At 50.1% G+C, this 27,700-nt stretch overlaps 2 protein-coding genes across 5 annotated transcripts in view; one reads left to right on the forward strand and one right to left on the reverse strand.

Moving 5' to 3' along the window:
• TRIM54 (tripartite motif containing 54) lies at positions 1 to 25,849 on the forward strand. 3 transcript variants are annotated; one of them, XM_077330155.1, is made up of 10 exons: positions 1 to 458; positions 9,317 to 9,489; positions 11,102 to 11,273; positions 17,758 to 17,853; positions 19,351 to 19,584; positions 19,813 to 19,835; positions 21,844 to 21,968; positions 23,408 to 23,512; positions 24,963 to 25,001; positions 25,683 to 25,849. In XM_077330155.1, the coding sequence occupies exons 1-10, from the start codon at positions 291 to 293 to the stop codon at positions 25,694 to 25,696; spliced, it is 1,149 nt and encodes a 382-aa protein (XP_077186270.1). In that variant the 5' UTR covers positions 1 to 290; the 3' UTR covers positions 25,697 to 25,849. The 3 variants fall into 3 exon arrangements, with proteins under 3 accessions (XP_077186270.1, XP_077186249.1, XP_077186259.1); XM_077330134.1 differs by lacking the exons at positions 1 to 458; positions 9,317 to 9,489; positions 11,102 to 11,273 and adding an exon at positions 14,650 to 15,545; XM_077330144.1 differs by lacking the exons at positions 1 to 458; positions 9,317 to 9,489; positions 11,102 to 11,273 and adding an exon at positions 14,656 to 15,545 and having other exon boundaries at positions 25,686 to 25,849.
• Positions 25,850 to 27,079: 1,230 nt separating this feature from the next.
• Positions 27,080 to 27,700, reverse strand: part of MPV17 (mitochondrial inner membrane protein MPV17) — a 28,529-nt gene continuing 27,908 nt past the window's right edge. For both annotated transcript variants that reach the window (XM_077330170.1, XM_077330179.1), the window contains exon 8: positions 27,080 to 27,376. In XM_077330170.1, coding sequence (XP_077186285.1) covers positions 27,169 to 27,376 — 208 coding nt within the window. In that variant the 3' untranslated portion in view covers positions 27,080 to 27,168. The remainder of the gene's footprint in view (positions 27,377 to 27,700) is intronic.

Below are 27,700 nucleotides of genomic sequence, written 5' to 3' on the forward strand. Positions count from 1 at the left end.
GACAGGAGCGACGCAAGCACTGGACAGGCAGGCAGGGCCAAGGAGGAAGAGAAGCAAGTTTGGGTGGACAGAGAGAACTTACAGGAGGGAGGGAAACCGCCTGAGACGGACCCAGGGAGCTCTGAGGAAAGTTGGCCAAGCAGGGAAGTAGCCAGATAGCGAGTGAGGGGGACAAAGCCAGAAGGGGAGAGAGGAAGAACAGAGCGAGGTCCGGACAACCCGGAGGGTGGGCCGCGTCAACTGCACAGCCTGTTGGAGCCTGTGGCGGGGGCAGCGCTGGTGCCGCGGGGATGAACTTTGCCGTGGGCTTCAAGCCGATGCTGGGGACCTCGCAGAGCATGGACAACCTGGAGAAGCAGCTCATCTGCCCCATCTGCCTGGAGATGTTCACCAAGCCGGTCGTGATCCTGCCCTGCCAGCACAACCTGTGCCGCAAGTGTGCCAATGACATCTTCCAGGTGAGTGGGAGGGGGCCCCTGGCATCATCTGCAGGAGGTTCAGGCTTGCTCCTAGGCCGGCTTTTTCCTAGGAAATGTGATGGAAGCTTTTTTGGGGTGGGGAGGTTTTGTGTCGTGAGAAATGTCCAAGCCCTGCTCCTGACCAGTAGAACTAGCTGAACCAGCTGTGGAAGCGTGACTCCTGAGGAGCCCCATCGCTGGCACATACGGAGCCACTGTGACGTAGCTGTGAGCGTTGGTCTGAGATCCAGAAGAGGTAGGGCTGGGTTGGGATATTATTGGTGTTTTAGGGGTGGAGCTTGGGGAGGAGAATGACCTCAGCAGGGTGTAACTCCATCGACTCCACCCTCTAGAGCAGGGGTAGTCAAACTGCGGCCCTCCAGATGTCCATGGACTACAATTCCCAGGAGTCCCTGCCAGCGAATGCTGGCAGGGGCTCCTGGGAATTGTAGTCCATGGACATCTGGAGGGCCGCAGTGACTACCCCTGCTCTAGAGCATCCTTTTGACCATGGAGGAACCCCTGAAATATTTTTCAGGCTTCGAGGAATCCCAGCAGTGGACACATGCCCCTTCAGAAGTGCAGAAGGAAGATGCAGGAGCCAGCCAATCAATTTACTGTTTCCATAGTCGAAAAAGAGACTAGGCCTGTAGAGCTACAGGGGAGGTGGGCTCCAGTGATGCCTAGCCATCCGAACCTCTGAGGAACGCTGCTTGAGAATCCCTGCTCTAAAGCATCCGATTTCTCCAGGTGATCGCTGTAGTCTGGAGATCAGTCGTAATTTCAGGAGCTCTCCAGGCTGTACCTGTAGGTTGGCAACCCTAAGAAGAGCAGGGATCTACTCCCTAGCTTCCTGTGACAGCTCACTGGATGGCTTGCCAGCCGCTCTCTCTCAGACTAACCCACCTCACAGGGTTATTGTAGTCAGGATAAAATTGATGAGGATAGAGAATGAGGTTGAATGCCTCTTTGAGTCCCTGTTAGTGGGGTATAAATATCTATGTCAATAATAAATATTTGCAGTTGGAAGGAGGAAGGACGGTTGCTAAAGTTCCTCAGGCCTGAGCCATGGGAAGGGCCAGCAAGGGCCTGGAACATTTTCCCATCAATAGTTAGCCCTGAAGAGCAGACAGTGCTGATGCTGTGGTGGGTGGTATTTCTAGTTAAAGCAATTACATCTACATTTGCAACTCTGCATACAAATCAGCGCTTGAAAACTTTGTGCAAACAGGGTTCCTTGTTGTTTTTTCTTGCGTCCATTGTCTTTCATAGACTGGCTGACTGCATTGCACTGGTTACTGTCAGTGGAATCTTCTTTCCGGATTCTGCCTGGCTCTTTAGGCTGGAATAGAAGTAGGAAAATCTGGCTCCTGCCTCAGTGAGCATGCCAGCAAAATTTCACCCCTCAGGGTAACCCCCAAGGGAATGCAGAAAAGAAGGAAGAAGAACAATTGAATGGCTTTTGAGCCTGTGCTTGTGGAAAGCATTGAAGCTGCTATGGCAAAGATCTGAGGAAGGCTTGAAAGGCAGGCAGGGAGGGATGGCCCTGTGGGCCTGTTATGGGTGCCAGCTCCAGGCTGCAAAATTCTGGCTCAGGCTGGCCTCAGGGAAGGGGCCCCTGGCAGGACAACAAAGCCCACAAGCTCTTTTATACCAGCATGGTAGTCAGAAATCTGATCTTACTGCAAGGATCAAACAACAGCAATTTAAAAAGAAGGAAGTTCTCCTTCAGCGCCAACTAGTTAAATGCCCAGGGTCTGCTATTTCTAACTCAGGAGATGCCCTCTTCTCCCCCCTCCCCCAATCAAACTCATGCCCTATCTAAGGAAGAGAATTGGAAAGCTGGAGAAATGGGGGGGGGGGCAGATGAAGGAAAATTCTTCAGAAAATCTAGGGGAGGAACCATGGATGAGATGGGAAAGTCACACGGTAGATGCTTGCAGGAAGAGATTCTCCGGTTTCCCCCCACTGCAGTTGTTGTGGTTCTTCTGTGTAGGGCAGCATGGTGTGGGTCGGCCAAGTGGTCTGGAGGTCCAAGCTAGCCTTTTCCTGTCAGATCATGGGAGCTAAGCAGCAGCATTCCCAGTCGGTATTTGGACAGGAGACCACCAAGGAAGCCCAGGGTTGCTAGGCAGAGACAGGCAATGGCGAACTGCCTCTGAATGTGGGGGAGTGACCACATGGGGTCACTTGAAGTCAGCTGCAGCATTTCCCACCAACTGCTCGATGTGCACCTCCTTCCAGAAGAAGAGGCTCTTCCGGGAGCTCCGCGCCTGCGTATGTGCGCCTGCCGGTGCGCTGATGCCCACGCCTCCCCTCTCCTCCCCCCCGTGGCGCAGCACTCGCTGCGCTGAGAGAGACCGGCTGCTTTGGGCGCCGAAGTGCCCAACCCTAGACGTGGCTCCATCCAGATTGCCAATGTCATGATGGTCAGTTCATAGTCTGAGGAATAAATCTTTGTTTGTCTTAAAGGTGCCACTGGACTCTGATTTTAATCCCCATTCGCCTCTTTGTGGGTTCCCTGTGACTGGCCGGAGGGGGGGGGGCTCTTTCCCCCAAAGCTGATGCCAAGCAATGCAGGCCATCCTGAGGTCTCCGAATTAGTCTATTGTAGCAGAATAACATAATCCTTTACTGTGCTCTAAGTGTGGCTGCCTTTGAGATTAGTCTGGAAATCACAGTGGGTCCAAACTGTGGTGGCCAGGTGACTTCTGGAGGTAGTTAACAGTTATGGTCTCGCTCCAGCATTGAAAGAGGTGCACTGCTTCCCCATCTGTTTTGGAGCACAATTCAGAGGGTTGGTTCTTACCTTCTTACCTTTTAAGGTCCTAAATGGCATGGAGCCAAGCCAACTCAGGGACTGTCTTCTCCCATAGTACCTGCATTTCCAGCCCTGCTCTCTGTGCCCCCACCTTCAGAGGCCAGATGGGTGGCAACTAAAGACATGGCATTTTCTGTGGTGGCCCCTTGCCTTTGGAACACTTCCCCTCTTGAGGCTTGCCTAGGACCTACATTCTTTTAGATGTCAGTCTTGTTTGATCTTACCAGTTTTCTAATGGCTTGTCTCTGTTTTATGGCTAGTTTTTAATGCAGTTTATGTCCCATAGCTTGTTGTTTAATATTCTGACGTGGTTTTCATTGTAAGCTGCCTTCATTAGGACTCTAAAGAGACAGGCTACTAGAGTGACTGTAAGTAAAAAAAACAAGGTAAAACGGAAGCCCCAGGGCACCCTGAAGACTGACAAGTAGCGCATTAGCTTGTGTGTGTCAGAGCTCACTTCCTCAGATGCACATGGGAGTTGTAAGTCCTTCCTTACAAATAACACACAAGGACCCATTAAATGCTCTGCCTCAGGGCAGCCTGTAGCGTGCTTAGAACAGAATGGAAAAATTGGTCCAGACAGAATTCTAATTAAAGTCCAGCTGAAATATTTGTGTGGGATCTACTGTGCCTAGACGGTGCCCCCTAGAGGCCAAAGAGGGGAAAGGAGGAATGTGGGAATTGGAGCCGGTCCTCATCTCTGGGCCAACCAGTCTGTATTTTGCAGAGGCCCAAATTGGGATGGCCTCCGTTACCCTGATCTCAGCTGACCTTGGAAGCAAAACTCACTCGGTCCTGGACAGTCTATGGGTGGGAGACCACCAAGAGAAGTGCAGGACTGTTACTCAGAGGCAGGCAATGGCAAGCCACCTCTGACCCTTGCTTGCTTAAAGGGCTACCATAAGTTGGCTGCAACCTGACAAGTCCTGCCACCATTCTGGGGAGAGGCTGTGCTTCAGTGGCAGTGCACCTCCTTTGTGTGCAATCTCTGGCAGCATCTCCCTTGAAAGGATGTCAGGAAGTAGGCACTGAGAGCCGGTGTGGTCTAGTGGTTAGGTCTGGATAACTGGGCTTGATTGCCCACTCCATCGCATGAAGTCTGCAGGGTGACCGTGGGCCAGTCACAGTTCTCTCTGAGCTCCCTCAGGCCCACTGACCTCACAAGGTGCTTGCTGGGGGGAGAGGAAGGCACCTGTCGGCTGCTTTGAGACTCCTGGGGGGGGGGGGAGGAAAGCGGGGTGTGAAAACCACCGCCTCCTCCTCTTCTTCTGAGAGACTCTGGAGGGGAGACAATACTGAGCAAAAGGCAGGAATGGTTTGATGGGTAGGATCTTGCCACTCTACTCAGATACATGCGGAGCCTTCCTCTCGCGCAGGGGTTCCCAGTGTGGTGCCCATGGGCAACATGGCACCCAACAACAACTTACTCGGCACCCACCAGCTGCTTTTAGTGAGGCCTTTGTTCAGACAGACTTCTGCCTGATAGCAGATTTTTTTTAATGTTACTTTGGCAGCAGCGGCTATCACTTCACAAGGGTCTTCACTGTGCGATTGAAGGTAAACTTGGACAACCATTTTGAAGAAGAAAAAGAAGAGGAAGAAGAGTTGGCTTTTATACTCCACTTTTCAGTGCCCAAAGGAGTCTCAAAGCGGCTTACAATCGCACTCCTACCCGTTCCCCACAACAGGCTCCCTGTGAGGTGGGTGAGGCTGAGAGAGCCCTGATATTACTGCTCTGTCAGAACAGCACTATCAGGGCTGTGACAAGCCCAAGGTCACCCAGCTGGCTGCATGCGGAGGAATGGGGAATAAAAGCCCAGTTCGCCAGAGTAGAAGCCTCCACTCTTACCCACTATACCACGCTGGCTCCGCCTCCTGTGGCAGCCATATTGTGGCAGCCATTTTGAGCCATTTTGTGGCTGCACCCAGCACACTGTGTCAGAATTCTGAAGGTGCCCACAATAGTCTGAGAAGTTTCCATCTGAAGCAAGAGATCTCTTAACTGAGATTTTTGTGGGATCCAAACGTATATGGTTCAAACCCTGCATTTTGACAGTGCCTAATGAAGTTGGTGACCCCCATCTCCCCAGTCCCTGTTGGTGTGTGCATCTTTTCACAAGAGCCTCAGGCCCTCTAGTCCAGCATCTTGTTTCACACAGTGGCCATCCAGTTGCCCTCTGAAGGTCTTCCAGCAAAGCCAGGAGGACAGTGACCTCCCCACCCTGTTTTTCCCCCTCCCCAAACACCAGCATTCAGGGGATTACTGCCACTGAATGTTTTCATCCACCCTGGATCAATTTATTGGTCAGAAAGGTAGACAGCTTTAGACTCCCAGTATTAAACATCCATCTAGAAATTTCAATCACAAAAGAGATTTGTGTCGGGTGTGTGTGTGTTTGTATAAAACAGAGAAAGACAGGCAGGCAGATCACTGCAACCCATACATTAAGTAAAGTATCCTTCTAGCATTTCTAGCTCTGAATCATTCAGCTAAAATAAACAGGAATCCTGTTTGACGCTTTTCATTCTAGCATAAGCATTTATGGATTCACTTTGTCCAGACAAGTTTAGGCTTCGGTAAAAACATGGCATTCTTTCAGTTTTTACTTGTTTCCTATGTATTTTTGCTACAAGAGGCTGTCCCTCTGGATTGATGCATGCAGTTCCTCCCAGTTAGCATCTCCCTTTTCTATCCCGCATTATCCAAGGCGGGTTCTCCACTTAAAAGGGTCTTCCCCAGGGTGATTCCCCACTCTTCCTGCACATGCAGCCAGCTGGTTGACCTTGGGGGGTGGCTTCAGCACTGATGAAGCTGTTCTGACTGAGCGGTGATATCAGGGCTCTCTCAGCCTCACCCACCTCACAGGGTGTCTGTTGTGGGGAGAGGAAAGGCGACTGTAAGCCACTTTGAGCCTCCTTTGGGTAGAGAAAAGCGGCATATAAGAACCAACTCTTCTTCTTCTTCGAGTCTGGTCCTCAATTGGGATGATGGAGTCAAGGGGTGAAGGTCTGTCAAGTGGAGTTTGTGATCCCTCTGGCTCAAAACTCCTGCAGGGGTTGGGGACCTGCTGGGCTGGTGCCTCCCCAGTGGAGACGCAGAGATCCAAGTCTGGGGAATTTATTAACTGATGCCTTCCTGCCCAGCATCCTGGAAACTGACTTAAGCAGGTGGTTTATGCACCTGGCCCTGAGTGCCTCTTGCACCGACTGGAGCCTGCCCAGCAGCTCTTAGTGGTAAGAAAGAGGGGAGGACAATGGTAGCCAGGAGCAGGAATGGAAGAAAACCAGGAATGGTTCAATTGAGCACAGACCAGACCGAACAGTTGGTGCTGGTGCCATCAGCAAAGCATCCTTCTGTTTCTGACGATTTTCTGGCCTCAAGAGAAGGTCCTTCAAAACACTCACTATGTAAAATCTTTGAGGCAGAGATGCTGTCAGAAATGTTGTTTTTAAGAAAGAGTACGGGTGCCTGGTAGGACACGTCAGCCATTGGTCACTGAGAAACAAAGACTGGCCTTCCAAATGCCAGGGATGCTCTAAGGATACAAGGCCAGCTTGGCAACACAATGCCTTTGAAAGCTGGTTGGTCTTGGAAAGTGGTGGATGACTATCTGACCATCAAGGGCCTTGCTGGGCAGTGGGTTTAGAGCTTGTACGGGGTGTGTGTGTTAAATCCTTCTAGTGCATCTTGCCAATCTAGCGTTCCCCGTCACTTGACGTGACTTCGAGGTGCCCCGTGCTGACTTCTCTGACCGGCAGTGGCTCCCTGAAGGGACTTGGATAGCAACACCTTGAAAACCTTTCAGTGGAGAGGCTGCCAGGGATTGAACCTGGACCCTTTTGAGAGCAGAGCAGGGGTAACACTATTCCCAGAACCTCATGGCCCCTTCCCCAAAATACATGATCAGAATGCTGTTTTTCAGCAGTAGCTTCAGAAGCGACACAAAGGGTTTAGAAAAAAAGGAAGTGCTTCAAGTCACCAAATAAGATGCAATAGGAGGAAAGGTTTTCTCTTCCCTGTCTGAGATTGTGCACTTCTGGTCAGACTGGATCCCCATTTTATTTGCATATAAACAGGAAGGATTATCTGTTTTTCCCTCCTCTAACAATAACTAGGTGATTTGTATCGAGGGTGAGGGGAGGTGTGCCTGCTTACATGGAATTAGAGACACTGAGTGATTTCAGATCCTGTCTCAGCAGTTCTTTTTTATGCAGAGATATTGGAGATCCTTCCTCATCCCTGATCTATGACTTCTCATAAAGTCTGGCATTGTGCCTGTTTGTATTAGAGAACAAAGCCTTAATCTCTGCCTCTATCCATTCCTAATCACCTTGGGAGTTTGGTTAAGAGTCCTTTCTGTATGGAACAAAAGCATTAATGAAATATCCTCCCCTACAGCACGCCCTGAACTGGATGGTCCAGACAAACCTGATCTTTTCAGATCATGTGCTTAGTATTTGGATGGGAGACCACCGAGGAAGTCTAGAATCACTCTACAGTGGAAAAAAATGGCAAACTGCCTCTGAACATCTCTTGCCATGTGCTGGCAGGGACTCATGGGAATTGTGGTTCATGGTCATCAGGAGAAGATATGTACATTTAGGCATTATTTGGGTTGGGTAAATTGTACCAGTATGGTGCAGTGGACAGAGTGCTGGACTAGGATCCGGAACACCCAGGTTCCAATGCCCACTCTGCCATGGAAGCTTGCTGAGTAATCTGGGTCCAGTCACACACTCCTATCCTATCCTACCTCACAGGGTTGTTGTGACAATAATACAGAACGATCTAAGCCACTTGGGTCCCCATTGGGAAGAAAGGCAAGTTATAAATAAAGTAAGCAAAATATGAAAATAAATAATAAATTATTAGCTGGACATCCCTACCAGGAACGGGGATCTCAGGGTGGCTGTTATCCCCTTGAAGGACTGTCAGGAGGGTGTGCTTCTTCATCCCGCACAATTCTCAAATTGTACAGTCGTGAGGAATGCTTTATCTGTCTGGTCTCCAAGCAGATTACAACAATTAAAACATAATTAATATACTTAAAAACTACTTAAATATTTCCAGGAACTCTGAAATGACACAATATTTCCTTTACAAAATTACATCCTGAACAATTCTGTTTGGTGAACCGTCGAAGGCTTTCATGGCGGGAGTCCACTGGCTGTTATGGATTTTCCAGCTGTGGTCTGGTAGTTTTTGTTCCTCTTACTTTTCGCAGTCACTGTGGCTGGCATCTTCAGAGGGAGGCCCCGACACCAGACCCTTAGCATACTTGTGCTGGCTCTGTGAGCCACAAGAAGAGGAGCTGGTTCTTATATACAAGAAGAAGAAGAGTTGGCTCTTGGCTCTTATATACAAGAAGAAGAAGAGTTGGTTCTTTGAGACTACCAGGAGTCTCAAAGCAGCTTCCAGTCCCTTTTCCTTTCCTTCCCCCATAACAGACGCCATGTGAGGTAGAAGAAGAAGTAGAGCTGGTTCTTATATGCCACTTTTCTCTACCCGAAGGAGTCTCAGTGGCTTAGAATCGCCTTCCCCTTTCTCTCCCCACAACAGATACCTTGTGAGGTAGAAGAAGAAGAGTTGGTTCTTATATGCCGCTTTTCTCTGCCAGAAGGAGTCTCAAAGCGGCTTCCAGTCCCCTTCCCTTTCCTCTCCCCACAACTACCCTGTGAGGTAAAGGAGGAAGAGTTGGTTTTTATATGCCACTTTTCTCTACCAGAAGTCATCTCAAAGTGGCTTACAGTCGCCTTCCCTTTTCTCTCCCCACAACAGACCCCCTTGTGAGGGAAGTGAGACTGACCAGGGCCCCTAGAAATTGATGCCCCCCTCACGTCTGCTGCATGGGGTGAAGAAGAACAGCACTGGCAAGAATACACTAGACAAATTGCCTCATGCAACCTGGAGCCTCTTCTCTCCAGGCCTACTGATTCTGCTCAGGGAAGGGCAGGCAGTTAAGACTGGGTGGCAGTAAATGCAAGTCCTAATAAAGTGGGACCCTGCTGACCGGGCCTCCTTCTCTCTCCCTTGCAGGCCTCCAACCCTCTGTGGCAATCGCGGGGCTCCACTTCGGTGTCTTCCGGAGGCCGGTTCCGATGCCCATCCTGCCGCCACGAAGTGGTGCTGGACCGGCATGGGGTGTACGGCCTGCAGCGCAACCTTCTGGTGGAAAATATAATTGACATCTACAAGCAGGAATCTTCTCGGTAAGCGGCAGCAGGGAGGGGCAGCCTGAAGAAATGGGCGTAGAACTGGAGAAGGTGGAGTTCAGGAATGGGAGGCACTTCAGCCAGGTATACGGTCCATCCTCCAAAGCAGTCATATTCTCCAACTAAAATCTGTTGTTAAGACTGAGAGATCTCCAGGCCTCACCTGGTGTTTGGCATCTCCACCACCCTGTCCTGACTCTCTCTTCTCCATCCCAGTCCTTTCCAGCTAATATAGAAGGACATGGACCAAGTAGTCAGTTTTGGATAGTGCCAGGCACTCTGTGGCCATGCAGAATCAGCATGGGGATGGCTGTCCTAGCTGGGGCTCTTATTTTTCATGTTGGCTTACTAAGAGTCAACGAAGGACACTGTTGAGAGCTACACCTGAATAACGATCTGATGCTTTCCACCTGGAGCAAGTTTCCCAGCAAATCTTCGTCCAGAGCTGCTCTAAGACCCCATGCCTGGGAGCCCACTTCTACCCAAAAATCTCTTTCTCTATTCCCCTGGCCCAACCAGACATCAAAAGAGTTTAGGGAAACGTTCAAATGCTTATTTTAATTAGGGAACCATGACTGGGAGGGTTGCCCAACAATGCATTTTAATATTTTTTCCCTGTCAAATCATATATTAACTCCTAAGAAATCCACGAAGGCTGAATTGGAGGAAGCAGAAAAAGCCCTTCCTTGGGACTGTCATGTTTTTTTTTTATGGTTCCCTTCTCTCTCTGTCTTGTGGGTATTGACTTAAAAGCAATTTAATTCTAAGACAGACAACTCAGCCTCAGTGCCACGAGAAGCCAAAACCTAGAATCACCATCTGACTAATAAAAGCAAAGTTTTTGTTCAAGTACAAGATTCTGCCCAGGAAAGGGCAGAGAAACTTGGGGGGGGGGAGTTGGATGTAGAATCAACTTATTCCATTGCTGACCATGGAACGTGCTGCTTGGCTATCCTCCCTGCTCCCAGCTTCTCCTTGCACATTTGAACCCCATCTGCTTATATTTTTTAAAGGACAGAAATTGTTTTTTTTTAAATATAGACTTGTGACTCTCCGCATGCTGAGTTCTATGCAAGAGGCCTTGCAGAATATAATGCCTGGAGATACGGCACGTACACAGACCCCCCCTCCCCTCTTAGGTACCAGGCAGGACTCAGCACAAAACCTCTGGGGACTCAGCAGTATATCTTCATCCTTAATAATTTTTTAATTTATATCCCACCATTTCATGTTGCTTAAGAGGGGCAACAACAGTAAAATCACGCATGGTTAATTTTTTAAACATTTATATTAATTACTGATGCTACCAACTAAAACCAAGATGGGAGGTAAGGAATGAGGATGATCAGGATGAGGATGAGGATGATAATAATAATAAATTTCTACACCACCCCTCCTCATATGGGCCTGAGGCAGTTCATAACAATAAAACATTCAATAAAATGAATTACAATAACCAAATTACAATAAAATACAATTTTAAAACTCCACCCCCTCCATCAGCTACCCGAGGCTGAATATGGGGGGAGCCAAGAAGGAGGAGGTGGAGGGGGGCCCCACCAAACTTGTAGGGGCCCCAGTCTTCCCTTGTCTCTGCCTTCTCCACCAGGCCCCTCCATGCCAAGGCGGAGCAGCAGCTGATGTGTGAGGAGCACGAGGACGAGAAGATCAACATCTATTGCCTGACCTGCGAGACCCCCACCTGCTCCATGTGCAAAGTCTTTGGGGCCCACAAGGACTGCGAAGTGGCCCCTCTGACCAATGTCTACAAACGCCAGAAGGTAAAAGAATGGAGGGAGCAGCCTGGGGCATCTTCCTGCGACTTGTCCTCTCTGACCTGGGCAGGTGGGCCCAAAGGCTCCCAGGTGGCAGCCACGTCTCCTCCCCTGCTTCTCGCCCTGGCTATTACAATGTCTTGGCAATGACCAGGAGGGGGCGCTGATGAATGTTGGGAATGAAACACAGTGGCTCCAGCAACTCCTATGAAGAGCTCTATAGGGAGATGGTATGAAAGGGGGGGGGGGGGTTGTGGCTTAGCTATGAAGACTTGGTAGGCCTGCTGCAGCCTGGCTGTTCTGGGTAGGACCCAGCAGTTTGGTAAACCTTGCCAAGGTGATAGCCCAACGGCATCATTAGGGTTGTTTTGCCCAGTCCCCAATGAATCACCCTGAGAGACAAAGCTTTTTTTATATTTTTGATGCAGAAGAAATATAGACAGAGGGGAGTTCCCAAATCTGCACAATAATAGGATTACATAGTGTTAAATACCTTTTCCTTGGGGGCTGGGGAAGATGATGCCCCCTGCAGGATGAGCCAATAGCCTGGGGTCTCTACCTCCCCATTCCACCTCCTGGGAACACCCTACAGCCCTTACACCAGCCTTTCAGGAACTGCTGACAGGGATCTGGGTCTTTGCCTGGTATCAGTCCCAGCCCCCAAGGTTTACATATTGTAATGGCTTACTCATGCCTTCTGGCCTTGGCGCACAAGATAAGACCAGCTTGACCCTGCTCAAAACATTCCCTCCTCTGACTCACGGGGAAGCTACACTCTGGAGAGGAACATACCGCTCTCTTGATAAGAACCAAGGGTCAGAAACAGTCAAACCAACATGCAGCACTATAGTCAATTTCTAATATTGGCATGGTCAATCAGAAGGTTGCAGTCATTTTCTTTACCACCAGGCCATCAAAGGTACTAATTCCTTTAGCTATTCTCAAGTTCTTCGTTGAGGTACTCTCAAGCTTAAATGTACCCTGTGGAGGCCATGTCTCCTCTTCCTCCTGCATGAGAGACATGGAGGGAGGAGGAAGGGAGGAAGCCATGCTCAACTCTTGTGGCCCTTTCTTATATTTATTTATTCACATTTATATACCGCCCTCCCCCCCCCACTTTGGGGTCTGAGGTCATATGCCCACTTTGGGGTCAGGAAGGAATTTTCCTCCAGCCCAGATGGGCCCAGGGATCCTGGCAGCTTTCAGCCTTCCTCTAGGTATGAAGCTGGGTCTCCGGGGAAGTGGTAGAGGAGGTAGTTGTGAATTCCCTGCATTGTGCGGGGTCAGACTAGATGACCCTTGCACCCTCAAGCTTTTTTTCCTCTGGCATTCTTTGGGCTTAGGGCTACAATGTGCTCACCTTGGACCTCAGTCACCACTGTGCTAAATCTCAGGCCCCTCATTTTAAAGCAAACTCTGGCCTGCATTCCCTGATATGGAACTTGCAGCCATAATGCAGGGGGTGAGGGAAGGGCGCTCTGCGCAAGTTCAGAGACATTATTTTTTTCTGATTTACCAACCATGCACCACTTCCTTTAGTTGTGTAATGTTCTGACAGGTGTCCATTTTGGTCATATCTAACCACGGTGTTCTTTATCGGCCTGGTTTCCTTTTTCCACTGACCAGTCCTAGCATAACTGCCTTCTTCATTGATCTGGATTGCATAATTATAGGAACTCTTAATTATAATTTTCCAGAAAACCAAATTTAAAGCATTATAACAAAGGCGACTGAGTGTTCAGAAACTGAACTATCTTCAAATGGCTGGATTTTAGGGGGGGGGGAGATTACACAACACAGATCTGTTACATAACACAAGTACTTCCCTGAGAAATATATTTCTCTTCTGTCCAGTCAGGCCTCAAATTTTGTCACAAAAACTGCACACAACACATTCGATGCTTATATTCTCTCATTTATCCATTTCCCTATGAACTAGATTTACATTTAGTCTTGTAAATCAATGTATTTTGGGAAACATGTTGATTTCTCTGGCCAGATTCTCTGGTCCTACTGCCAGATTGCCCTCATCCGGGGGCGGGGGGAAGGGGGCTTGCCGGCATCCTGACAGCCACCTTCATCCAGCATTTGCATCCTTTTAATGGGCAATTTCCAAATGCTTCGTAATAGTTATTCTTGCCAGAATCGCTTCCTAGCATTTGTATACATTCCCCAGTCACCCTTTGTTATTTATACTCGGCATATGCACCTGTTGATATAACAAAGATACACAGCCAGGAAAGTGGGAAATCATGTGCCATATACTCTCTTCAAGTCAGTAAGTTGCAACCAATATAAAACTGACTTTGACTGAAGCTGATTCACGGGCATTTTGTAGTAGAAGAACCAGATGCCTATTCACACACTGGGGTTGCCAACTGATTTCCAGGTATGTCCTGAAGATCTAGGATTAAACTCATGAGATCGACTTCCCTGGAGAAAAGGGATATCTTGGAGGGTGAGGCTTATGGCATTATACCCGGAGGAACTCCTCCCCTGCCCCAAACCCCATCCTCCTAAAGCTCCACCCACCCAGTTATCCAGGAATTTCCCAGTTGGGACTTGGCAACCTTAATGTATCGTAGTGCAGAGGGAAATCCAGCCTCTCCTCATATAGAGATCTGCCCAGTTTTTTACTCCACCAAATTACACGAGAATTGTATTATTTATCTTCAAGCAAGTTTCATATTTGGATGTATAAGCAAGCATTTTTTGTAGAAACCAAATAAACTACTGCCCAGTCAAGCACATAAATCCATACATCCAGTGCATGAAACTTTCTCCTGTAATGCATGAAGTGTCTCTCCAAGCAAACTTCTTGTTTGACGGCATAAGCACAGAGTTGTGGAGGAAGGTAATTCTCTCTACACTCCCAATCTCTGCCTTGCAGTGTACTATTTTCATCCACAGGCAACAGAAAAAGAGGCAAAACAACATACCAACAGGCACCAGCATAATTTGTAGTGCCTCCTCAGATTTCAGGAATAGGAGTCCAGTTATGCCTGCATCAACCCTGCCCTCTTCTTAGGGGCAATGTATGCGCTTCATGTGCACAATCTCAGTGATGCTCCTGAAAACTTTAAGGTAGGCTTACGTTGACCATGAGGCTGGGAGTTCGATCCCAGCAGCCAGCTCAAGGTTGACTCAGCCTTCCATCCTCCCAAGGTCGGTAAAACGAGTACCCAACTTGCTGGGAGGTAAACGGTAATGACTGGGGAAGGCACTGGCAAACCACCCTGTACCAAGAAAACGCTAGAGGGCGTCATCCCAAGGGTCAGACATGACTCGATGCTTGCGCAGGGGATACGTTTACTTTTACCCTGGGCATAAAAAAATAAAATCAGAACATTGCATACTTCCATATGAAACGCACGTGACAAATGTTTTTGGAACAGCTAGTGGCCAGATGGTGCATAGCAGCACCCTTGCCTAAAAGACACATGCGTTTCCTCGGAGAAGATCCTGACCAATGACCCTCGAGGGCTTCAAATTATCCACCAACGACTAAGCCTCTGGTCTGGTGACTCATAAGATTCGGGCCAATGCAATTTACAACCGATCGCTGCCAGTTTACACCCAGGATGTTTCTTTTCTTCGCGGAAGGAAGAAAGCAGCGCCCCCTCCGCGCCCCCTGAACTCTAACGAAGCGGTTTTTAAAAAATGTTTTCAACCCAAACTGCTTACATGACAGGCCGAACTGCTGACCTTCCCATGCAAGAAGTCTTCGGGATCCTTTCAGGGCAAAATTTGGCGGAAAGGAAGGTCATCTCTCTGCCTCCCGTGCTGCCGAAAGGAGGCGAAGTCTATGTGTACCGGTCTCCTTTCGAAGATCCGAAGCGTCACATGGACTTCCGTTTTGACCACTACAAATGGGTTTCGAAGGGCTCCAACGTGAAGATGCATCGGAACCATATCCCGCGTGTCATGAAAAGATACTATTATCTGAAAGATCCGAACGGTTCGACCAAGCAAAGCCTCTCGGGGTTTAAAAAGCACGTCTATTGCCTGCGGGAAGCGGCGGAGTCAAGGAAACTGTATGTCATTCATTACCTAGGAAACGAACGTTTGTATCAGCCTTTGATGCGCGGAAATGCCGCGGCGGGGTCTCCGATTGGAGCCCGTGTTCGGAAAAGGAAGCGGGAAATGTCCAGAGCTGAAGATGCCAGGCTGCCCTGGAAGGATTCCTGGAACGCCCGCAGACGTTTGCCGGGCGCAGAACTTGAACTCCCCTCCAGCAAGCGCCTCGCTGTGGATTATCCCAAAAAACTGAATGAAAATGTAGGTCCGAAGTTGCACTGGGAGAAGCAAATCAGCAATGAGGAATGTACAGGTGCTGAGTGTTGTGTGAGTGCTCTGGAGCTGGAGTTGTAATGAATTTCCATGGAAATATTCAAATGGGTAGCCCTGTTGGTCTGAATTAGCACAATAAAATCCAGTAGTAGCACCTTTAAGAGTCCAGTAGTAGCACCTTTAAGACCAACCAAGATTTATTTAGGGCGCCTTAAATAAATCTTTGTTGGTCTTAAAGGTTCCATGGAAATAGTCTGCACACAGGGCCAAAGGTGGGACTTGTTCAAAGAGAAATGATTCTGCACATAAATTAGGGATGCCAACTAGGGTTTGGGAGATGCCTGGAGATTGCAGGGGGGGGGCTGGGTTCCAGAGACATTGGGGTTTAGGGGACTAGGGTTGCCAGTTCCAGGTTGGGAAGTCGCTGGAGATTTTGGGGTTGGAGATAGAAGAGAACAAGCTTTGGGGAGGGGAGGGACCTCAACATGGTATAAGGCAGGGGTAGTCAAACTGCAGCCCTCCAGATGTCAATGGACTGCAATTCCCAGGAGCCCCTGCCAGCGAACGCTGGCAGGGGCTCCTGGGAATTGTAGTCAATGTACATCTGGAGGGCCGCAGTTTGACTACCCCTGGTATAAGGCCATAGAGGCCACCTTCCAAACCAGGTTTTTTCTCCAAGGTGAACTGATCTTTGTCACTTGGAGATTGGTTGCAATCTTAGGAGATGGTCAGCCACTGCCTGGAGGTTGGCAACTCTAAACTGAACACAACAGATACCGGTAGATAAATGCTGAATAGTCATTCTGACCCTGGCTAACTCCAAACCTGGGTTTCATGAACCCCTGGGGTTTCTTGTTGGCCCTGAAAGGGTTTTCTGAATGGGTGGGAGTTAATTAAGTTTGTATATATTTTAAAAAGATTTATTGGGTGATATGACCATAAGTGGTCTTGTTGACCCCCCCCTTCCCAATAGGCCAATGATGGGCCCAGAGGGGGCCCTGGGGGGGCATGTAGACAGCTCTGCTCCCCAACCATATTCTGCACAATCATTCCCCTTCTGGGATTTCTTGAAGCCTGAAGAATGTCTCCGGGGTTTCTCAAGGAACAAAGCTGCTCCAAGCCTTCAGTGGGTGATGGCCCAGGCACTGAATTACTTGCAAACGCCGGTGGTCATTCTGACAAGAATAACAATTGTACAGCATTAAGGCCGAGATTGCCCAGGGGGTGGCGTATGTAGATGCTGGACTGGAATGTGGCTGGAATGACTATTGTCCTGCAAAGAAATGTGGTCAGACCATTGGAATGAATGCATTCTCTTTCATATACATCCGATTGCCTTCTCTTTCATACACATCCTGGTGAATTGCTTTCCACACTAAATATTTTGTTGACTTGAGGAATTGGATTGAGAGAAACTTATCAGTGAGACCCCTTAAGTGTGGAAAGAGCGGTGCCAAGTCTGTTGAGAGTGCACAAGTGAACAGGTCTGTCTGTACCTGCAAAGGATGTTGTTTGTTGGTTCTGCCTTGGGTTGTGTTGTAACACTGATTTCTCCAAAAAGGAGTGCGCTTATGTAATCAAATGTGCCTAGAGAACCCTCATCCAAGAGTTGAGTGCTGAAGAACAGACTGGCGCTGATCTGTGTGTAATCCCTTTTACTAATGTTTATAGAGTCTTACCATCTGGAGCATGGAGATGCTCCCTCCGGAACAGCTTGCAAACCACCAGTCCCTCATTTTCTAACATTTTCTGGTCTATGGTGGAAGCGCAAGAATCGAGTCCCCTAGCGCCTTACTTAGATTTTGAGGGTATAAGCTTTCTAGAGTCAGTTCTCAAAATTTGAATGAAGGGAGCTTTGATTATCCTTGGAAATGTGATTGGTCTTTAAGGTGCTTCTGGACCTGAATTTTGTTTGAATGGTGTTTTGGAAAAACCAGGAGCCTTTTTGAACGGCCAGTGAGTCCCGATAGGCCAGCATTCTCCGTATTCTGTGAAAAGACAAAGTTGGCCGGAGCTTGTCATTCGGATGACTGTTCCATACAAAAATGGGGAGTGTGATAGAAAAGACCTTTCAGGTCATGGTGGGGAAGCTGTTTTGTGATCTTCTGAATGTCCCATGGCTGACCTTGGGTGATGGAAACAGGCCCTTAGCCTTCAAGAACCCTGAATTGTCCCCTTCCCTTCCCCAACATCTCTGCAGGGGGAGCTGAGTGACGGCATTGCCATGTTGGTTGCAGGGAACGACCGGATCCAGGCAATCATCTCACAGATGGAAGAGATCTGCAAAACCATAGAGGTGAGTCAAGAAGAAACTCCTCCCCTTCCAACAACAATTAACCTGTGGTGCTTCTGATTAGGGTTGCTAACTCCAGACTTTGGGGGGTGGAGCCTGGGAATGGACCTCAACCAGGTTATAATGCTACAGCAGGGGTGGTCAAACTGCGGCCCAGCTTAGAAGACTGCAGCCCTACCATTCTGATCTGTGCTCACCTGTCCAGAGTGACCAAAGGGCTGGCCTTCCCCTTTCTCCTCCGTGGGTGTGCATGGGGAGGGTTACCAACCTCAAAGTGGCACCTGGAGATCTCCCAGAACTAGGCCTGGCCTGGTCTCCAGATGACAAAGACCAGCTCCTACAGAGGAAATGGCAGCTTCGGTGGGCAAACCCTGGCACCACCTCCCTCCTGAAGCTGGAATTGGCTCCCGTCGTGGGGGAGGGGAATAGCGCCCATTTGGGGCCGCCCGGGCTTCTCCTCCAGTATGACCTGCCCTTTGCAGAGGTTAATTAGGTTTGCCTATCCTGTTTCCATCACATGATCACGTGACCTCCCAAGGCAATCCATTCTAGATATTAATTGTTTTTTCAGTGTCTCTCACGGCACTTTCCTTGATTAGATTGGCGTCTCTGTTTGTCCTGCTCTCTGTGCCATTGGGAATGATCCTCAACCACTTTGACAAAATTGATTTTTCCTTGATTGCTGGCTGTTTCTAGCTGTCTCAGAGGGTGGCCTTGTGGGTCAGTGGCAGAACGGCTGGAGTCGGGTCCAGTAGCCCCACAGGATTTGGGGGGCAGTAGCTTCAAACGGAACTTTGACTCTCAAAGGGGCTACCGGATGCCAACCTAGCTGTTTCTCCCTGGCCTCTTTTTGTAATTTCTCCCGGCTCTCACCTTTCTCTTGCTTGTCCCTTGGAGTATCTACAGACCGCCTGCTGATGTGTGCATTGCACATTGGATGAAGAGAGCTCTGCTGGCCCATGTAGCAAACAGCATCGTTCGTGTTTAATGTACACCCTGTTTTTCTCCCCAATGGGGACCCAAAGTGGCTTTCAACATTCCCTCTTCTCCATTTCATCCTCACAACAACCTTGAGGGGTAGGTTAAGGCTGCTAGTAGCCCAGCCCAGGATCACCCAGCAAGCTTCTGCAGCAAAATAGGGGATTCAGAGTCAGCCACGCTGCCTGCTAAACTTGTTTTTATTTTGTGGCAGCAGACTGACCCAGCCACCCTTCTGGTTTTCTTATTGAGGGTGCCCTGACTGAGGTGGCTCTGGCCATCCTGATCTCATCAGATCTCAGAAGCTAAGCAGGGACAGCCCTGGTTGGTATTTGGATGGGAGACCCCCAAGGACGCCCAGGGTTGCTATGCAGAGGCAGGCAATGGCGAAGCAACTCTGATGGTCTCTCGCCCTGGAAACACTCTGGGGTGGCCATGAGCTTGGAATGGCTTGACGGCACTTTCCTCCCCCATCATAGTAGACTGATAACAAAGTCCAGTTTCCTGCCCCCTCCTCCCCAGGACAACGGGCGGCGGCAGAAGCAGCACCTGTGCCTGCGCTTTGACTCCCTGTACAGCATCCTGGAGGAGCGCAAGAAGGAGCTGCTGCAGGAGATCGGGCGGGAGCAGGACGAGAAGGTCCAGCGGGTGCGAGAGCTCATCCGCCAGTACGGGGACCATCTCGAGGTCTCCTCCAAACTGGTTGAGTCAGCCATCCAGTCCATGGAAGAACCTCAGATGGCAGTCTACCTCCAGGTGGGTGTTGGGGGCCAAGGACCCACCCGCAGCTGCTTGAGGCCACCCAGGAGGGAGCAGGGATCTTGTGGCTGCTCCACGGTGGGGCTCAGGACTAGGGTGCTTTCCAGATAGGGCCAGGGACTGTGCAGTTCACAGGTGGGAAGTCCAGGGGAGGCAGAGGCAAAATGGACGGGCTTGGCTGGGGCAGATACTAAAATTCCTTCTCTTCTTCTTTTTTCCCTGCAGCAATCCAAGGAGCTGATTAAAAAGTGAGTGCGAATGGCCAGCTGTTCCTTTTCTGAGAGGCCCAAAATATCTCGCTGCTCCCTGGGGGGGGGCACGACGGTCGGTCCAGCTGATAGTGGGGAGCAACCGCTGACCACCAAGGCCTTATTCCTTGACTCAGCCATACTTCAGTCCTGTGATCCATCAAGGCTTCTGGGTAGCCCAGCCCCACTTGATGTAGTCCGCCTCATCTAGAGTTGCCAGCCTCCAGGGGGTGGCTGGAGATCTCCTGCTTTAGCAACTGGAGAAGATGCCTGATTTGGAAGGTGGACTCTCTATGGTATTAAACCCCACTGGAGCCCCATCTTCTCACCCCCCCCCCCGAAAACTCCAGATCTTTCCCAACCCAGTGCTGGCAACTCTGCCCCATTCTTTTGGATTCGGAGTCAAGTCTTATTATGCACCATTGGTTGCTCAGAACAATGAATGTTCCACCCTGATCATTTCACTTACGTCTGGAACCATCGCCCCCGGCCATCTTTTGAGTCACACCAAATTCTTCTCTCCAGCAGTGACAGAGGAAATGAAGAATACATTCCGCTCTTTGCTGAGTTATGATTGCTCTCCTCTTAGGATGTAACAACAGGAAGTTACTTAATAAATAAGCTGTTAGAAGTAGATTACGTCTAGGCCAGGGAGTGAGAAATCCTAGAGACAAAACAATTAAGACAAAAACAAATCCATCCTCTTCGGAAACAAACCTGCCAAGTGTCAGCCACGTGTGTCCCCATCACCTTGAGTGCCCCCTAGAGCCCTTGGGAGGTAGAAACAAAGGTGAGATGTGACTCAATATCAAAAGCTTTGGCATCTGCCGTCAGATCTGATGGTGTTGCCTAGCAGTTAGAGGCTTGTCGTTGGGCCCTCTCTGTACACAACTACGTGTGTTTCTTTCTGTGTAAAATATTTTTTTTTTGCCCCTGCAAATTTAGCCTCAGGTTTGCTTCCACAAAGAAGATGGATGGGAAGAAATAGAAAACTTCAGTCGTTTTCTATCTTTTTGAGGGGGAAAAAATGGAGAAAGCCACTCCCAGTGTGAGAGCCAGTGTGAGGTAGTACTCAAGAGTATTGGACTAGTATCTGGGAGACCTGGGTTCAAATCCCTACTTGTACCATGGAAGCTCGCTTGAGCCCGTCACACGCTCTCAACCTAACCTACTTCACAGGGTCGTTGTGAGGATAAAATGGAGGAGAGGGATGTAAGCTGCCTTGGGTCCCCATGGAGGAGAAAGGTGGGGAATAAATGAATAAATGAATTCCATAAGTGAATAATCAATCAATTTGCTTGTAGCCTTCATGGAGGGAATGTGAAGGTACTTGTATTTTTTTTCCCCAAGAAGCTTCTTAGGAGTGACTTTGTCCAGTGAGAGAACGGCAGGTCAGGGAAAAGTTAAGTTTTCTTCTCACAACTTCTTCCTTAATAAACCAACCCAAGAGAACATCAGGGTTTAGTGCTTGAGTAGCAGCCTCTAACTTGGAGAGCCGGGTTTGATTCCCCACTCCCTCCTCCTCCACGTGCAGCCAGCTGGGTGATCTTGGGCCACCCGCAGTTCTCTCAGAGCTCCCTCACCTCCCTTGCAGGAAGGGAAAGTATTTGAAAGCTGATTTGAGACTCCTTTGGTTAGCAAAAAGCACAGGTACAAATAAACAGCTCTTCTTCATTTCCAAATGGGTGGGGAGACCTTGGCTGAACTCCACCTCTCAGGGCTGGGGACGATGAAGAAGAACCTTTTTGGTTTGCTTGTCGAGAGGGGATTCAGGGTGGGAGGACGGGGACAGGCACAGATTCTGTTTGTGGCCATTTTTTTTTGCAGGAAACCGCTTTCTCATTTTGGGCAGGGATACCCCACAGTGATGCCTCCCCCCTTCTGCAGCCTCCTGGCATCCCCTCCCTGCTGCCTCCTTCCCAATCAAAGCAAAGATCAGACATGAGCAAAGAGCTAAACCCTGGTCCTTTCTCTCCCCCTCCCCTCTCTGCATCTGTCCCCCCAACAGGATCACAGACATGTCCAAAGCCTCCATGAGCAGCCGGCCAGAGTCTGGCTATGAAAACATGGACCACTTCTCCATCAACGTGGAACACGTGGCTGAGATGCTGAGAACCATTGAATTCCACACAGGTGAGTGGAGGGGAGGGACAGTCACTCTCTCGGAAGAGCCTGGAGGTCTGGGGGGCCTGGAAGGTGGAGTGGGTCAGAGAGGGACAGGCAAGCTTCCTGGACCTGGGCAAACAGATTCTCTCCCTTTCAAGCCCCACCTGGCCACTGTGGGAAGCAAGCCAAATTCTGGCTCTCGCTTTTGCTTCCACACATAGGCTTTCATGTTTGTTTCATGAATGAGTTCCCAAAACAGCATGGACTGTTCAATAAGTGAGGTTTATAAACCCATAGGTTTGGAAAGGTGCATTTTATTGAGTCTGACAAAGCTCTTTGGGAGTACAAATTTCACGGGACCTGGAGATGCAAATACAGCATCATGCAAATACAGCATGATGCAAACACAGCTGAAGACTGAATCAGAATACAGGATGATCTTTATAGGCTCGAGAAGTGAGCTAAACTGAATAAAATGAAAGAGGATAAGCCGGTACTGCTTGATGGGCCTGGGTGCCCAGAGCAGCAGTTGCCTTTCCATCCTCAGCACAAACCTGAGCACTGCCTGGGGTTCTGGGAGGGGGAGATTCTGCCCTGTTGGGTATCTACCCTCCCCTCCGTGTTGTCCATGGGAACGATGCACCCAACGTGGTCAGTGCTCCATGTCCTCTTCTCAGATTCGTTCATTTCTTCTCAGCTTTATGAGTTTGACGATACTCCCTTGGAGAGCACCAGCAAAGAGTTCTTGTGGATTATGAACTTTTCCAGTTTTCCTCCACCTCCGGACTTTCAAGGGCTGGACTCGCAGGGATGCCTTGCCTTGCCTTCCCTCCCCTATCCTGATTCCTTGTAACAGACAAGCTTGGTGAGAGCCAGCTTGGTGCAGTGGTCAGGAGTGTGGATTTCTAATCTGGTGATCTGGGTTTGATTCCCCGGTCCTTCGCCACATGCAGCCAGCTGGGTGACCTTGGGCTGGCCACAGCACTGATAAGGCTGTTCTGATCGAGCAGTGATATCAGGGCTCTCTCAGCCTCACCTTCCTCACAGGGTGTCTGTTGTGGGGAGAGGAAAGGGAAGTAGATTGTAAGCTGCTTTGAGACTCCTTCAGGTAGAGAAATGCAGCATATAAGAACAAACTCTTCTTCTTCTTCTTCAAGCCTTCTGGTGATTTTGCTGGGAATGACCCAACAGCTGTACATGTCCTGGGCCCAAGGAGTTGGAGGCAGTGATTTACTTGGTCAGAGATCATAAAGCTTTCTCTCACACTCCCCCAGCTGCCTTTTCTTATCTCGGGAAAGGTGATTCCAAGGGCTGATCTCCATGGGGAAGTCAGTGGGAGGGAACAAAATGGTTCCCGCCTCCCTCTTTCCTCACTGGAACTTTGCTGGTGCCCAGGACCCAGGCAGATAGGGAGACAATGACGCCATTGCCCTAGCCTGACTGCCTCTGGTCCCACTTTCTCTCAGATGCTGCTGGAGAAGAGGCCGAAGCCGAAGGACCTGGCCCAGAAGATGGGGATGCTGCAGAAGAGGATCATCCGGAAGCAACAGATGTCCCCGAAGGGACGGAAGGTGAGCTGCAGTTGGATGTGCCAGGATCAGTGCGGTGGGGTGGAGCAAACGCCAGGCTTTCTCTGCCGGTCAAGCCCCATCATCTGTCTAAGCAGGAACCCACTGGGGATAGAGGGGGAAGTGCTTCCCCCTTTGCTAATGAGAAGGCCAGGCTTTGCTCTTGGTGTGTGGGTGGTGTGTTGTCACAAGAGACAATGTGATTCATGTGATTCAGAGCCAGTTTGGTTAGGGGTGCAGACTTCTAATCTGGCGAGCCGGGTTTGATTCTGCGCTCCCCCACATGCAGCCAGCTGGGTGACCTTGGGCTCACCACAGCAGTGATAAAACTGTTCTGACCGAGCAGTGATATCAAGGCTCTCTCAGCCTCACCCACCTCACAGGGTGTCTGTTGTGAGGAGAGGAAAGGGAAGGCGACCGTAAGCTGCTTTGAGCCTCCTTCGGGTGGAGAATAGCGGCATATAAGAACCAACTACTTCTTCTTCTTCTTCATTGGATAAAGTGTCAATGATATGGGAGAACCAGGTTCGAATCCCTGTGGAAGCTCACTAGATGACTTTTGGCTTGGCCTTCTTTGCAAGATAATTGTGCAGATAAAATGAAGGCTTGGAGAACAATACAACAAGCCACTTTGGGTCCCTGTTGGAGAGGAAAGTCAGGTGTGTGTGTGTGTAGCTATATAAATAAGGACTCCTTATCCCAAGGCTCAGGGAGCCAGGTGACCCAGCTGGGCTTGGAAGCTTTGCAGGGGAACAAACAGGCACAGAAACATCGTCAGTTCCCTGCTGGCTCTGATCAAAGAGCCCCTGAAGAATCCGTGTTCTAAATTCTAGACGCAGGGATCAGCTCCCAGTTTCTAGCCCAGGGATTCCCAACCAGGGCTCTGAGAGCTCCCTAGGGGCTCCACCCTGGCCTTTCCCCTTATCCTGCCTTAATGCACTCCGCCACGAGCTGTTCCCGGCATTGCCATGAAAGCAGGGAACTGGCTGCTTCCATTGACCTGGGGGGGGTGTTGCCCACCTGGTTACTGCACCTGGGAAAGGGGGTGGTGCCTGGATGTCTTCTCCTGCCTCAAGCCACCTCCTTTCTCTCCCCCTTCAATCCTCCTTGGGCGTGGCAGGGAGATGTGACGTCACTTCCCAGGGTTCCCAGGCTCCTTAAAGGCCAAAAAATATTTCAGGGGTTCCTCTACAATCAAATGGTTGAAAAAGGCTGTTCAAGCCTGCTGTTATAGCACTACACATATCTATCCACGGCTCCATTCCACCTTGATTCCTTTCTTGATTCCTGGATCCAGCTGTGGATTCAGCAGCATTATGCTTTGTCCAGGCCATCATTCAACTCTCGGCCTAACCTACCTCACCGAGGACAAAATAGAGGCAGGGAGGAGGTTGCTGCAGACCCCTTTGGGTAAGAAGCTCTCAATCAGTCCTGTTTCTGTTTCTCTTCCTAGATGTGGGGTCGAGAGCCAAGCCAGCAAGTGCCCCACACGGTAAGTCACATGTGCCTGCAGGAAGGTCCCGTTCCGAGCCGGATCAGGGCCAGGAATGGGAGGTGGGTGCTCTCAGGTTGCTCTCGTGAGGTGAAGGACCTCTGCTGATGGAATTCCCCCGCCTGGCTGATCATCTCGGGATCAGGTTGGAATCATGAATGCCATCCCATCACCAGATTTGTTTCCCCCGGGTTTTTACACTCAGGATGGAAAATGAAACTTGAGCAGCTTTAGAATTGGGGTGGGGGAATTGGAACAGGGAGGTTTGGGGGAGGGAGACGCTGCCCATGTTGCATTCCTCCCAATCTGAAACAAAATCTCCCTTCCGAAAAATATTTTAAAATTCATAATCAAACCTTTTAAAATATTTTGCAGCTGCCTTGGGCCTCCCCAAGAAAGGCAGGCTGTAGGTGACCAAGTGGTGGTTGGGCAAGCCCTTTGGACCTGGACCTCAGCCTGGGTCCACCTCCTCCCTCACACGGCCTGTGGTCACTGCTGCTGGTCCATTTAAAGGGACTGCAGGAGGTGTTGGCATCGGGCACCTGGGCGTGGAGGTTTTCTCTGCCTTCCAAGGGACTCTGCTAGTCTTGACATCCTCAGGGACAGGACTGTGGGTGCTCTTCTCGGGGGAAGACTCTCAGAAGAGCACCCACAGTCCTGAGCATCCTTCTTGTCTCCCAGCAGGTCAACACTGAAAGACAAGCGGGCGGAGAAGCAACCCACGAGGCATCCTGAGGAACAGCCTCTCCCCCCAAGCCCCCTCAGCGCCACTGGAATGCCTTCCTTGCCTGTGACCCGTCCTCCTTTGGGTTGTTTTTTTTTTTGCCACAAAGAGAATGAATATCGTACTGTCTTTGCAACTCTCTTCACCGGAGTCCTGTCAGGTTGGGCAGTGGGCTGGCTGCGGTTGAAGCTATTTCTCATGGGTGATGGGGTTTTGAGACTCCTAGAGAATTAAGAACTTAAGAAGAGCCCTGCTGGGTCAGACCAGGGGTCCATCTAGTCCAGCATTCTGACTCATACAGTGACCTCCAGTGGTCCTTTGGAGATCCAGCAACAGGCCATCAGGCCAATACATTCCCCTGACATTGTTTCCTGGCTCTGTGATTCACAGGTTGACTGCCTCTGATCATGGAGGCTTTCTGTAGCCAGTCTTGTAGCCACTGATTAGCGTCTTCTCCATGCCTCTGCCTAATCCTCTTTAAAACTGTCTCTGCCTGTGGCTATCACCACATCCTCTGGCAGCGAATCGTACACTGTAATTACTCCCCCTGTAAAGAAGCTGGGTCGGAATGCTTCTGCAGAGGAAAGAGTTCCATGGAGCATGTCTTTCCTTCCCCTGCCTAATGGCCCCCCTTCCCCCCCCCCCGCAGCAGAATTTGGAGCTGCAGGTACAAAATTGGCATTCCCTGGCTGGCAGTACTTTTGTTTGTATGGAAATGCTCTATTGCAGGGGTAGTCAACCTGTGGTCCTCCAGATGTCCATGGACTACAATTCCCAGGAGTCCCTGCCAGCATTTGGGAATCATGGGAATTGTAGTCCATGGACATCTGGAGGACCACAGGTTAACTACTCCTGCTCTATTGGACCCTTGAAGCCATATTGAGTATGCAGCCGGGCAGTCTATGCGTGGCCCCGAATCAGCCCTGCTAAAAAACTGTTGGCTGGTTACTCTGGAGCTGCCCCTTGCAAGGTGGGAACCCCTTGCCAACCTCGCTATGCTGTGGGAATTTGGGGCTTTGGTTCCTTGGTGCTGAAGGAAGAGACACCCCCCCATTTGCCTGGCAGCTTCTAAAGCAGCTCCTGGCCAAAGGACTCAGAGGGGTAGGCCACCACAAAGGGTACCCACCCGGCAGGGCACCGTGGAACAGGAGGGGTACGGACAGGACGTAAGTTCTGGCAGTTGCTATGAAGATCAAAGGGGAGAGAGCCACGTGCCACGCCCAGCAGGGTAGAGAAAGCAGGGGATGCAATCGTGCTTGAACCTCCCCCTCCCCGACACAGGGCTCCCCAGCACCTCTCTCCCACCCTCCCTTCCAATCGCACACCTGGAAGCATTTTTTCTCACAAATGGTTTTATTTTGTGTGTGAGCGCGCCTTGGTCGTCGGCCAGCTGTCCCCTCCTAGTTTCTCTGGCTGCTGGCTGCGGAGAGGCCTCGCTTTGTCCTAGGTGTGGCCTTCCTCAGCCTCCACTTGGGCCAGCTCAGTTCTTTGCCCCAGTTCTTTGCAGGCTGCTGTCCTGCGTGGCTCTGTGTCCTGGGCCCTTGCGGGACGGAACGTGCCAGGGCTGCTGCTGCAGGCAGGCAGGCAGGGGTGGTGGTGGTGGTGGAGACGAACAGCAGCCCCCGTCTCATGCTGGGGTGGTCTTGCTGGCCTGCAGAGAAAGAGGGGTAATGAGACACACCCACAGCCAGGCTTCCCGAGGGGCCACAGCCATGGCAGCTGCTGGTCCCCTGGCAGTATTGGCAGGGAAGGATGGCCACTGTTTTGGTCTAAATGATGGTAAATAAATATTTATTCATAGAAGGATGACTGGGTAGAGGGGGGGGGGCTCTCTGGGTCACACTCCAAGCCTGGTAGGAAAGAGAGGGTGGGAAGGGGGCCTTCTGCTCTACCCTCCCTCTCTGTATTGCCCACTCAAGTTCCCTCTCCCAGCCTATTGTCAGTTTCAATGAGGAAGAAAGAGCACAGAAGGGGA

This window comes from Paroedura picta, chromosome 1 (genome assembly GCF_049243985.1).
Source record: "Paroedura picta isolate Pp20150507F chromosome 1, Ppicta_v3.0, whole genome shotgun sequence".
NCBI classification, from domain to species: Eukaryota; Metazoa; Chordata; class Lepidosauria; order Squamata; family Gekkonidae; genus Paroedura; species Paroedura picta.